The following is a 13,509-nucleotide window of genomic DNA, read 5'->3' as shown; positions in this document are numbered from 1 at the left end:
CACAGCACACCAATCATTCAATAGGTGCTGATGCTCAGGTCCAATGGCAGTAGGGTAAGTTAGTGTGGAGGAAAGCATTAGGGGCATCATAGTAGAGCTGGCTTGTGTCTGGGAGACACAGATGCAATATATCATTTGCAACTGTGTTGACCTCGATGTCTTATCTTCTTCCATATTCCATTTACACTTCATTCTAGAAGGCCCTGATAGACAACACCACCCAGCATGCAATGTGGTACCTGTACTGACTGCTTGCCAGCCCACGGAGAATGGAGTCCTAGCTTGGATGACATACATGGTGATGGGGCTGTGGTTGTCAGGTCCAGGTCTCCAGGACAGCTGAGCAGTGGTGTCTGTGATTTCGTCTATGGTCACAGCCTCAGGAGGACCTGGAGGACCTGGGAGAGGGCAAGGCATTCAGAATGGGACAGCAGACCCAAATGTCCAAGTATACAACCTACTCACTTAAATGGGGTACTGAATCATTCAATCATTTGTTTAACTACTTACGTTTCTGTTCCATAATTCCTTTTTTAACATCTACTGGGTAACAAGAGCCTAGTTTAACTTTGAACCTAGAGCAGTGAACTGACATATGCCACCTCTTTGCAGAGGCTCACAGAATACCAGGTGAAACACAAGTAGGCAAAGGAAGAATTACAATGGAATGTCCTGCTGCTGGGAGAGAAGGTTGGGGCACCACCTGCTGTCTCCACTGTACTCAGCAGCTGCGTGTACTTTCAAGTCAGGGGACTGCTGTGAAAATGGCCAGTTCTCAAGAGTCATAGGACCATCCCTCCTCTTTGAAGTAATTCCAAACCTGGGTTGGGATGTTAGTTTCTCTAAGACATACCCATATTTTTCTACTTGTCCTCCTGATGGTTATTGCTTCTCTACTTCTGTGTACTTAAACCATTGAAAAGGAAAGAAATCCTATTTGAATAGCGGTGTGGAGATCATGCACAGAGAGACAGAAAAACAATTAGGAAGTGAGACAGCAAGAGGGTCAGAGAAAAGGCACAGGAATTTCCTAGTTGCCAGTATTAGAAGCTGTGGCCAGACAGTTAAATGAGTTTTTAAAAATGTAGCTCAGAGGGGCTGGGGATTTAGCTCAGTGGTAGAGCGCTTACCTAGGAAGCACAAGGCCCTGGGTTCGGTCCCCAGCTCCGAAAAAAAAGAACCAAAAAAAAAAAATGTAGCTCAGATATCAGTTTATTACCTTGGAAGAGAAGGTGATGATGAGTTTATTGGCTGACAAACCCTTTCTTGTTGGGCAGACATAAGGAGAGATTCCTAAGAAGTATTTTATAATCCCCAAATTAGCAATCAAATATAGTCTCAAAAGATTACTGGGCTATGCCACAGGAACAGGGTAAAAAGGCCACGTCTCATGGAGTAGGAAAAGGATAATGGAAATTCCCAGGTATGATTTTGTTTGGAAATCTCCTTCACCTTTGTGCAACACCCTGCATTCTTTCTGCTCCTTTAAAATCACTTTTATAGACTCGCAGGTGAGGCTAAATATATCTTCTTTCCCCTACTCCTGAATGAAATGCCTGCAAGTGTGTATATTGGAACTGATTAATTTTCCATGGTGACATTTCAGCAAGCCAGTCTAATGTCATCTAGACAGAGCTGAGGTGACCTTTGGTCTTTACTCCTAATAATCAGGTAAAGTCCAGAAGACAATCTATGCTCCTTTGTATCTGACTAGCTTTCTCCTCCTGGTATTTCTACCCTTTCTCTTTATGAATGTTGTTTGAGAGCCTTTAGAATCTCCAGAAATAGAAAAGTGTTCCCCTTTAACTGCTCAAAGAATTAAACAATAGGAGCTATCTGAGTCCCTTTGTGGCCACCGTGTAGGAAGCAAATGAAGGGGTGGTACAGACCTGGCAGTGGAGGGAAAATGATGCTTTCGGGGTCCCTGTCATCCTTTATCTTCCTGACACCCATTCCCACCAGTGTGTAGCTGTGCTTTTAGGGCTGGTTTACTTTGTTGTAGGGAAATTGGATCTCTCTTTCAACAACAACAACAACAACTACAACGGCAACAACAAAATGTCCACTGAACAAAACATGAGCTGTTTTTGTCACGGCACAAGGACAACTATTTTGAAGTTGGTGTTTGCCTCTTACTCGGGGAAGGGAAGCCTTACTGGTGGCCATGAGACAGTTGCAGATTAAGTAAAGCAGGCATCAAGGAATTGAAGGTTCCAGAGTCAACATACAAACCCACACTCATTCCAAATATAAAAATCTCTTAAGGGCAGTAGAATACATTTCTGTCTCCTCACTGCAGTGTGGATGAAAGATGCAAAGACAGAGAAGGAGGAGATAAGATGAAAGATTGTGGCTTTAAGTGTCTTATTAATTTATTGGCCTTATTAACTGATTAGGCTAGACTTTCTTTTAGACTGCGTTTGCAAATTCCTTTTGGTATGCAATGCTATTTTCTGTGAAATGAAGTATACAATATCATTTAAGAACTTCAAGTACTACTGATTTAAATATTTATTAGTCTAATTTATTGGTTTTTAAACTGCTGATCTGAACATTATCCTAATTAAGTAGAGGATAAATTACCAGCAACAGAATTCCTTTGTCCCTAAGGGGAGAGTAGATCAGCTCTGGTGTGTTTTTAAAATGGAAATAAACACATTTCTATACATTATTCTGTGGGCACATCTACCTAAGTTGAAAATATAATTTTCGATTTTTTTTAAGTCTGGCCTTTAACTTTAAGGCTCATATTCTTTTAAGGCAATTACCAGGTAGCTAAAGCAGTCATGATGGGAATGCAGTATTTCTTTAACCTCTCTTGACAATTAAGTTGCTAATTCCTGTACATTTCCCCCTCACATCTGCTCAGGGCACACGGCAATACTTTCTATTGATTCTCAAAATAGCTTATTCCCTGTGCACTCAGATTCACCCTGCCTTGAATCCTGAGCCAGGGTTTGTATTTTAGGCTCAGGTGGCTGGCCCGAAATCCCCATCACCAACAGTTAGGAATTCTGATTAATGAGTTTGGGGGCCTGAGATTATCTTGATGCTTTGGGTTGGCTTTTGTTTGTTTGCTTCTTTGTTTAGCAGAATTGGGTGTGGAGCTCAAGGCTTTAATGCTTGCTGGGCAAATGCTGTACCATGTAGTTATATCTTTAGCCTGATTGCAAGTTTAAGGCTTAAACAAGCAAGCAAACAAAAAACTGTTGGGTACACAGTTTCATAAAGCTTTTAATTTTCATTGATTTTTTTTCTTTTGATGGGTTAGAAAGAATTTAATGGTTAAGAACACTGGCTGCTGTTCTGCAGGACCAATGTTCAAATCTCAGTGTCATTATGGTAGCTCACAACCATCTATTACTCCTGGAAATCACTTTGATCCCCCACCCTCTTCTGGTCTCTCAGAGTACTGCATGCACACAACAACTCTCATTTTCTTTCTTTCTTTCTTTCTTTCTTTCTTTCTTTCTTTCTTTCTTTCTTTCTTCCTTTCTTTCCTTCTTTCTTTCTTCGTCCTCCTCCTCGTCCTCCTCCTCCTCCTCGTCCTCCTCTTCTTCTTTTCTTCTTCCTCTTCTTCTTCCTCTTCTTCTTCCTCCTCTTCTTCTTCTTCTTCTTCTTCTTCTTCTTCTTCTTCTTCTTCTTCTTCTTCTTCTTCTTCTTCTTCTTCTTCTTCTTCTTCTTCTTCTTCTTCTTCTTCTTCTTCTTCTTCTTCTTCTTCTTCTTCTTCTTCTTCTTCTTCTTCTTCTTCTTCTTCTTCTTCTTCTTCTTCTTCTTCTTCTTCTTCTTCTTCTTCTTCTTCTTCTTCTTCTTCTTTAGAAGACAGTATGCTTACCCTAAAGATCTACAGTCTCTGGCCAGCTGTTATATAAGTAAGGAGAGAAACTAAGGCAAAATTTCATAGTTTGGACTTGGCCTCTGGTCCTGTCTTTCTTGTTCCTGTGGTTTGTGGTGCTAATCATTCTTTCTTTATGGTCTCGGCTTTCAGTGTAACTGGTGTGGATTTTACCTTTTCTTCATTATTATTTCTGTATAGTGGGTGGACAACTCCCTTTTTTATTTTGCCATTGATCAGGTGTGTTGGCACACATCAGTAACTTCATCACTCAAGGGGCTGAGGGAAGAGGATTGTTAGTTTGAAGCAAGCTTCTCTTTTTAAAAAAATCTTAAAGACCTTATATTTCTTTCATAAATTGATTTGAAGCCTGGAATTTTCTCCAGCTAGTGGACTCATTTAGGGTAGCCCTATCTGCACAGTTTAAGTTGGTACTAAGAGTCTCCCCAAGGTTGATGTATGAGATACCCTCCTATTCACTACATTCTAAGCAAATGGGTGTTGGTTTCCTTATCAAGTCATAGTTTAAAATCAAGGTAGCCTTCTTGGAACATGGGCCAGGAATGGAATTGCATTAGGAGAATACTGGGTACTTTTGAGAAACTCCAAGAAAACAAGAAAAGACCCTTGTGACCTCAGATTCTTCAAACCACAGAGTTGTTCTTGAGTGTGCTTTCTTGCTCTTCCCAGATGTAGGGTATAGGAATGAGTTTACTTCAGCTTTCTTATTATTGCCTACTGGTGTTATTCAGTTAAATGTTTATATGCCTCTATGGAACAACATGGCTTTGCTATGTGTGATATGTCCTTGTGATTGAATACATGAGCCCATGAGAACTTTACTTAGGTAACCTTTTTTAACCCTCAGAGTGTAAGTTGTCTGATGCACTGAATAGCGCTGGCTATTGTGTGAGACTCCTTGTCTGCCTCATTTCTCAGCTCCAGTCTCCCAGATCCTACTATCTCCAGAGCAGTAAACACAATCCTCATAATTTTAGGGGAAAATGAGTTAACTTAAGCCCCTGTTACACTACTAGCTTAAAACACTAACATGGTTTAGTCTGGATGAAGTATAAAAGGGCTAGTTGAATTATTTCTTTAATTAATTGTTTCTGTTATTATAAAACACCTGTCAATTCAGTAGTCCTAACTGGGGCATTCAATTTAGTATGAGAACTGGACTTTCTCAGTGCATTTTCTCGTTATCCATTTTTCATGAAAAAAAATGCATGTTCAGGAAACATCTATAGACTGTTAACCACTGTGCATTTTGGCTATCTTACACTGTTCTAACATAATTCAAAGCCACTGAGGTTTTTATGTTGCTGTAGTAGAGTATATCCCATAGAAATATTGAAAGGGCAAAAAAGCTAGCAATAAGAAATAAGAATAAAAGTTGAATACCTCTTACAATCAGGTCCGCAGCAGCAGAGAGTTTGTCCACACTTGTTTGGACCATGCAGACATATTTCCCAGCATGCTTCAGTTGGATGTTTCGGATCATCAAATCACCAGCTGAATCCTGCTGATAAAGTAGAGGAAAGTGGCTACAATTACTTTTTAATGAGCCCTAAATATCATTATCACATGAAGGACACTATGACTAATGGATTTATTTTACACTGGCTGATGAGAACATTAGTGATGCATGCCGTGGCTATTAGAACTATGTGAGCCAGCCTGAGAGATAAGAACACCAATGTTGTCCGAGAGCTTATCTTCCACAGGAGCTCAGGTGTCTGGATCAGTCTGCTACCCCTGCTGGCATCACTCAAAGTTACACAATGTGGCTTTTGATGAAGCCTTGTGGGTTCCCTTCAGCCTGCACTCAGCCTATTGCCTGCACTAGCATTCTGAGGCATTGAAATTTGATATTTGGAAAAAGGAGGCAAACCTCCATTTAGAGGTATCTGCATTTTTTTTCCAGCAGAACCCTGTCTTGCAGCCAGCATTTTGATTGCTCTCAGGTTTGAATTAAAGGATTATGAAGGCCAGACTCTCTAAGGAAATCTTGAATCATCTAGTGTGGAATAGTGCTAATTTGTTTTCCAAATGCCAAATGCATGTTTGATTAGCAGATGAATAGGACTAATTACATCCTAGTGTAGATGCCTATGAGCCCACATCCATTTTTACACTGCTCACCAGAAAACTACTTTTTATAAATACAAAGTGATGTCTCCACAAGACTGTTCTACCCTGGAGTTTGGGTTCACAGCCTTGATATTGAGAAGCTTGGAGAGTAAGGATGTGACCAGTTCATGGGTTAGACTAGAAATGTTCTCTTCATTCTGAATCCAAACTACAGAGCAAGAAATTCACAGACTTTGAAATTGATATTTCTCCAAAAGTGACTCGCTGTACGGTTTTGTATACGCCAGGACTTTCTAAGTGCTTTAGTTGTGTTAACATACTCTGTTCCCACATGTTCTGTGGTGCAGGTAGTCTTGTTAGCTTATTTACAGATGAGGAAACTCTAACACAAAAAGGCCAGGCAACTTTCTGTAAGCCCTGGATGTAGCAAAACAGTTCTAATCACTGTTATTTTCTGTGTGTATGTATATATATATATATATATATATATATATATATATAAAGTCTATACATGTTTCTGTGTATGCTGGTATATGTATGTGGTCTGCTTGTGTGTGTGTGTGTGTGTGTGTGTGTGTGTGTGTGTGTGTAGAAGAGTACAACCTCACTTGTCATTCTTTAAGCATGGTCCTTATTGTCATTTGACACTGAGTCTCCTACTGGCCTAAAACTTGTCAAGTAGATGAAGCTGGCTGGCAGACCAACCAAGGGAGTCTGCCTGTTTCTGTCTCCTCAGATTGGGATTCTAAGCATGTACCACCATGCCCGAGTGTTCTATGAGTTCAGGGATTGAATTTAGCACTTTACTAACTGTACTGAACCATGTCCCAGCCAAAACCCTTGTTATTGGTGGTAGTTATATACTCCCCTCCAAGGAAGAACTTATCCCTATTTGAAAACAGTAAGTCCCCAGTTTCTTCTTTTGTTCCAGTAAAACAGGTCACACTCATATTTACTAAGGGAAAGGAGAAGTCAGGAGTGCCAATTGTTGCAACTAGGATTAGAAGAAAGACAGGTGTATGTCCTGGAGGCAGAGACTCAGTTTGGAGACTTAGTTGTTTGGGGCCCAAGCCTGCTGTGTGATTTCATCTAAGTCTCTTAATCTGTCTGCCTCTCAGTTTATTGACTTTTTAAAGAAGGATGCCTTCCCTATTGTGCGATGTTGTGAGAATCAAATGAGTCTGGATATCTATGTGAAATCCATTCACAAATTATGAAACATAGAGTAAATTTAAACTGGTCTTACTGATGGCCCCTATCAATTTTCTTTGTGAGACAATCATGTCAAAGACCTTAAGTCTAATTCAAGAAGAGCTCAGATTTTTTTTTTAATCTGAAAGTCCTTTTATTTATAACCCTTGTGTTCTCAACCAGTTCCATTACATACTGATCCCATCTCAGTATAAAAAGAAATGGGAAAATGATTACTAACCTATTTCACAGGGATTTTGTGAGCATTCAGGAGCTAATATGTAGTAACGAGATGGTTGATAAATGATTAGGTACCTTGCTGGTAAAGAGAATCAGCATTCTGAACCTTTGTTCACGTGATGAGTCTTTAAGTAGTGATTTAACTAAAAACTAAACCCCATAAAGGAAATGTGTGCAGAGGGGTGATTTTTAAGGTAGTTGACATCTGTACTTTAGAATTGAAGCCATATTGATTTTAAGGTAGAAACCATATTGATTTGGTTGTTGTTGTTTATTTTATGTACACTGGTGATTTGACTGCATGTATATCCATGTAAGAGTGTCAGATATCCTGGGACAGGAGTTATAGACAGTTGTGAGCTACCCCATAGGTGCTAGAAATTGAACCTGGGTCCTCTGGAAGAGCAGTCAGTGCTCTTACCTGCTGAACCATCTCTCCAGGCTTCCAACATTTAACAATCCTTATTAAAAGGCATCATATTGGTGTCTATGGATGGAAGCCAAGATATGCCTGCAGACAGGAGCCTGGTATGGCTCTCCTTTGAGAGGCTCTGCCAGAACTTGACTAAGACAGATGCAGATACTCATAGACAACCACTAGACTGAGGCTGGGGACCTCAGTGGAAGAGTTAGGGGAAGGACTGAAGGAGCTGAAAGGGAATTGCAATCCCACAGGAAGAAAAACAGCATCAATTAACTGGATACCTCAGAGCTCCCAAGGAATAAACCACCAACCAAAGAGTGTACATGGGCTGGTCCATGGCTCCCACTACATATGGAGCAGAGGACTGCCTCATCTGGCTTCAGTGGGAGGGGAGGCCTTTGGTCCTGTAGAGGCTGGATGCCCCAGAAAAGGAGGATGATAGGGGGTGAGGTGGGAGTGGTTAGGTAGGCGAGGCAAATGGGATAGCCTCTCGTGGAGCGGAGACCAGGAAGGGAAATAACATTTGAAATGTAAACAAATAAAATAAGTGATAAAAAATTGCCATATTGATTTTAAGGTAGGAGCTATATTGATTTTAAGTTGGAAGCTGTATTGGAATTAAGGAAATATTTTTGCCCTGTCTCAGTGATTCATTCTCTTAAAGGATGAGTGTCAAGGAAACTTACTGTAGCCTACTTCAGCATGCAGCAACCTACTAACACAATTTTTGTGGTTCTAAGAATGTGTCTTAGCTATTCTTAAACTTTGGTGAGATTTGTAGTTTTAAGGTCAAACTGAAAAAAATAATTAAAGATTGAAGTAAGACTCTCTCAGAATGAGGCTGTTCTTTCCTTTAGAGAGATCAAACTGTTCTTGAGGTCTACATTTTTGTTCCTACCAAAACCAAAGGAGGAACAGTGTATTTATACCCTATTCCAATGGCGGTCCCTGTTCTGTTTCCGAAACAGAACTGGAGGACGTCTGAGAATACCAACAACAGCACAACAATTTTCCTCAAAACCCAATAGGCTGAATCTATCCACCATTGTTTCATTATGCTGACTCGGGAAACACAAATATAAATGGGTCCGAGTTTAGAATGGGACGTGGTCTCCTTCTCAATGGTGAAATCCTAAAATTATCACCATGGGTGACACTGGTGGCTAACCTACTTCCCTCTGTTTGTAGTAGTAGTAGATTGCTAAGCCTGGTGACAATGCTAGTTACAGAGATGTATTTCCTATATGGAAAGAAAATGAAAGCAATCATTATTGTTGTTTTTGTTGGTGTTTTTGAGATAAGGTCTTCCTATTGAAAGCAGGGTCTATACCCCACTACATAGCCCATGGTTGTCTTAAACTCAGATCCTTCTGCGTCTGCTTCCTGAATACTGGTTCCACAGGTGTGTCCTACTACAAATGGTTGAATGAGAATCCTTTTGTGCATGAAAAGTGTTCCTTGGTCCTTTGCTTCATTAACATTTTCCTCTGCATCTCAGCTGAAATGGTGCATAATGGCTACTAGGTCTGATTGGCCAGGGACTTTTTTCATTCATCAATCATCAATCCATGCTAACTGGCTCATAAAATTTTCAAAAATCTTATTTTTTTATATTGATTTTGCCCATGAAGTTGGTATTAATGTGAAAAACAATGATTTGGTTTAGCTGATAAGAGGTTTTGTTAACATATACTGCCCTGTTATTACAATTAATATTACTCTTCTTTTAGAGAATGCAGCCATTAGAGTTTTAAGTATATTTCCTTCAATGGTAAGTATGGGGCTAAGTGTATTTTTAGACTTTAAGGTATTTGATGTCATCAATGCTTTAATGAAGTAGGGTCTCTTTTGCTGTGGTGGTTTGAATAGGATTAGCCCATGGGAAGTGGCACTATTAGGAAATGTGACCTTATTGGAATAAGTGTGACCTTGTTGGAGGAAGTGTGTCATGGTATAGATGGGTTTTGAGGTTTTGTAGTGCTCAAGTTCTGCCTTATTTAGACGAAAACCTCCTCTGAGCTGCCTGCAGAAGAAAATCTACTTCTCAATGCCTCCAGATCAAGATATAGAACTCTCAGCTCCTTCTCTAGCCCCATGTATATTTGGATGTAGACTGCCAGGCTTTCTTCAATGCCTTTTACAACAGTTGCCTTGGTCATGGTGTCTCTTCACAGCTATACAAGCCAAACTAAGACACTCACTAAGGTAGGCCCCATGAAAGAGATCCAGAATGCTTAATAATAGTGATCTCATCCAGCCTTACTGAACCAATATTCCAAGAGAGAATCCCTAACAGAGATAGTCACTGGTATAATGAATTAACTTCTCTCCTGTGTATCTAAAGCGATATTATTTAGATGTCATCCTTGGGAGGATTGAAAGTATAGTCATTCAAATCTCTTTTAGTGTTATGCACGTCAAACTCTAACAAACTAAGCATGCATGTAATGGGAAGAATTATTACAGTAGTTAGGTTAAAAATATATTCCCAATATATCTCATAGATGGAGTTGTTAATTTCAGGGCATCTACCTAAAGGGGCACACAGGGGATGAGATGGGAAAATCAGTAAGGCATACTTCTATGGCAGCCAAGGGAGGAAAGAGCTTTTCAAATCATAGGCTCAGTTTTATACCCTGGTACTTTCTGATTAGTCCTTCCAAGAATGTGGTCATCAGAGCGAATATTCATTACCAATGGGAATGTAGAGCTGTGATAATGCAGGAAAATAATTGTGGAAAATGTTAGTGATAGACACAAATTGTTTCTAGATTTAACCTTATCTTGGCACATATTCAGTGATAATATATATTGTCCTGAAAAGTAAGGTATTTCAAAAATTGCAGCATTTGGATTCAGACTCCGTGGAGATGATAAATCACCCCAGTGTCTTTGCAGAATCAAGAGAGCGAGTACCAACTTTATGATGATGAGTCTCCCATAGGAGCACAGAAGAATACAATAGTAGCCTAAGGCATACAAGCAAGCTATCTTTTTTTTTTTTTTTTAGCAGACAAAAATACTTGCAACTTTATTGGAAACAAATCTATAAATTCAAATGTAACTTTCCAACTTCTGGGTTAACTTGTACTAACAGATAACAGAAAGGTCCTTCATGGCTTGTGAAAGTTTCTTATACACCATACGTTGGGCTGTATGTGATAACTGAGGGTCTTTAAACTCTCCTTGAACCGTGTAACTTTTCTTTTTTTTTTTTTTTGACTTTTTTTTTTATTAACTTGAGTATTTCTTATATACATTTCGAGTGTTATTCCCTTTCCCGGTATCCGGGCAAACATCCCCCTCCCCCTCCCCTTCCTTATGGGTGTTCCCCTCCCGACCCTCCCCCCATTGCCGCCCTCCCCCCACCAGTCTAGTTCACTGGGGGTTCACTCTTAGCAGGACCCAGGGCTTCCCCTTCCACTGGTGCTCTTACTAGGATATTCATTGCTACCTATGAGGTCAGAGTCCAGGGTCAGTCCATGTATAGTCTTTAGGTAGTGGCTTAGTCCCTGGAAGCTCTGGTTGCTTGGCATTGTTGTACATATGGGGTCTCGAGCCCCTTCAAGATCTTCCAGTTCTTTCTCTGATTCCTTCAACGGGGGTCCTATTCTCAGTTCAGTGGTTTGCTGCTGGCATTCGCCTCTGTATTTGCTGTATTCTGGCTGTGTCTCTCAGGAGCGATCTACATCCGGCTCCTGTCGGTCTGCACTTCTTTGCTTCATCCATCTTGTCTAATTGGGTTGCTGTATATGTATGGGCCACATGTGGGGCAGGCTCTGAATGGGTGTTCCTTCAGTCTCTGTTTTAATCTTAAGTAAGCTATCTTTAAGACACTTCATTAACCCTTTGGTAGTATGCTATATGATATGTGAGTAGAGCTTGGGGTGTGAGGATCAAAGCTGAGTCATTTCATTTAGTAGATGTGGAGAAAAGGAATTTGATATAATTCCCATGAACCTCAGTTTCCTTCTTCACACACAACAGCAAATTATTAACTTAACATCAGGTTTGCTATGCATGCTATATATAATTTACTTAATAAATGATGCAGAAAAGAACAGGAATTAACCAAGAGTTCTATTAAATCAGATGCTTCAACAATGACTTTACATTTGTTTCCAAGTAAATCCAAACAAATTAATTTGTGTCAGTTTGTAGAACCTTTGGCTTGTTGTGTACTATGGATAGTATGACATTAATACTTACCCCTCCAACTCTTTCAAAGTGGTCTCCATCTTTGTCAAAGTCTATCAAGTGTCCATTAAATGTCCAAGTAAAGACAATGTCCAGTGAGTGATCATGTGTCACCTGGCATGGAAGAACAATGCTTTCTCCCACAGTGACATCCATGCTGGAAGGGGGAACCATCACCTTTGTTGGGTCTGGAATTAGAAAAGAAACAAGGACTGTGGATGCAGTAAATACTCTCCCTGTATACATATGGAAAACCCTAAAGTAAATCTCCAGTGCCATCGAACTCCTCCTAGCTCTCAACAAAAACAACAACAACACAGCTTATATGGCAGCATAGAACCTAGAACAGAAGGGGTATAGTTCGTTTGGTGATCTTTCTTTCTTTCTTTCCTTCTTTCTTTCTTTCTTTCTTTCTTTCTTTCTTTCTTTCTTTCTTTCTTTCTTTCTTTCTGTTTCTTCCTTCCTTCCTTCCTTCCTTCCTTTCTTTTTATCAAATTATTATATTTATTTACATCCTAAATGTTGCTTCCTTCCCAGTCTCCCCTTCCCGAGTTCTTCACCCCAAACCTCTCCCCTTTGATTTTGAGAAGGTGCTCCCCTACCCACCCACCTGTCTCCACCTTACCCTGACCAGTATCTCCCTTTCCTGGGGCATCTAAGCTTCTACAGAATTCGGCACATCCTCTCCCTCTGAGGCCAAACAAGGCAGTCCTCTGATACATATGTGTCACAGACCAGCTTTTATATGCTTTTTGGTTGGTGGCTTAGCCTCTGGAGGTCTTTTGGGTCTGGGTTAGTTAATACTGTCATTCTTCCTATGGAGTTGCAATCCTCTGTGGCTCCTTCGGTCCTTCCCCTAACTCTTTGTAGGGGTCTCTGACCTCAGTCCAATGCTTGGCTATGAGTATCTGAATCTGTCTCAGTCAGCTGCTGGTGAAACCTATCAGAGTCATCTGAAAATATTTAGGCGCAGAAAGGATTCTAAGAATTTTTGCCACAAGATGCAAACAGTATTGAAAAAGTAATTAACTTATTGCTACAGGAAGGTAATAGCCAGGGGTGCCTAAAATGTTGCCTCAAGTGGTAAGCCTACACACCAAACTTAGGAGAGTAGGGACAAATGACCAGGCTCTATTCCCTGACAACATTTGGGTTATCAGCAAAGAGTCTTCACATACACCAAAGTCTACAGGCATTGAAAATTATATTTTTTCCTTTGTTTAACTTCTCTTTTGTGTTGGACACTGAACCCATGGCTTTGCATACCTTATGGCACTGAGCCACATTCCCAGCACATTCAGGGATCTTGGACAGGTTTTTTTTATTAATGAAATCTAATGCCTGTTAACTAAGGACCAGAGGGGTTTCTCACACAAAGGATCATGCTGGCCGAGTTGTAGTCCTGACAACAGCTAATTCATTAATTTAGTGCTTGTTGCCAATTCATGCTCTGAGCTCTGAAGTAGCAACAATCAGTGCAAAGCAAGTCGTGCATGTCCACACCCCAGAGCGCTCTCCCAGGGACCAG

At 40.3% G+C, this 13,509-nt stretch overlaps 1 protein-coding gene across 7 annotated transcripts in view; it reads right to left on the bottom strand.

The window, feature by feature from the left end:
• Cntn4 (contactin 4) overlaps positions 1–13,509 on the bottom strand; it is a 993,738-nt gene that overhangs the window by 29,744 nt on the left and 950,485 nt on the right. For 4 of the 7 annotated variants that reach the window (NM_053879.2, XM_087655636.1, XM_087655637.1 and 1 more), the window contains 3 exon segments: positions 240–398; positions 5,240–5,360; positions 11,994–12,169. In NM_053879.2, coding sequence (NP_446331.1) covers positions 240–398; positions 5,240–5,360; positions 11,994–12,169 — 456 coding nt within the window. 7 annotated transcript variants of the gene reach the window in all.

The sequence above is a fragment of the Rattus norvegicus genome, chromosome 4 (genome assembly GCF_021556685.1).
Source record: "Rattus norvegicus strain SHRSP/BbbUtx chromosome 4, alternate assembly SHRSP_T2T, whole genome shotgun sequence".
In the NCBI taxonomy this organism is placed as follows: Eukaryota; Metazoa; Chordata; class Mammalia; order Rodentia; family Muridae; genus Rattus; species Rattus norvegicus.
The sequence above is the reverse complement of the archived record's forward strand: the minus strand, read 5'-3'. Positions and strand labels throughout refer to the sequence as shown.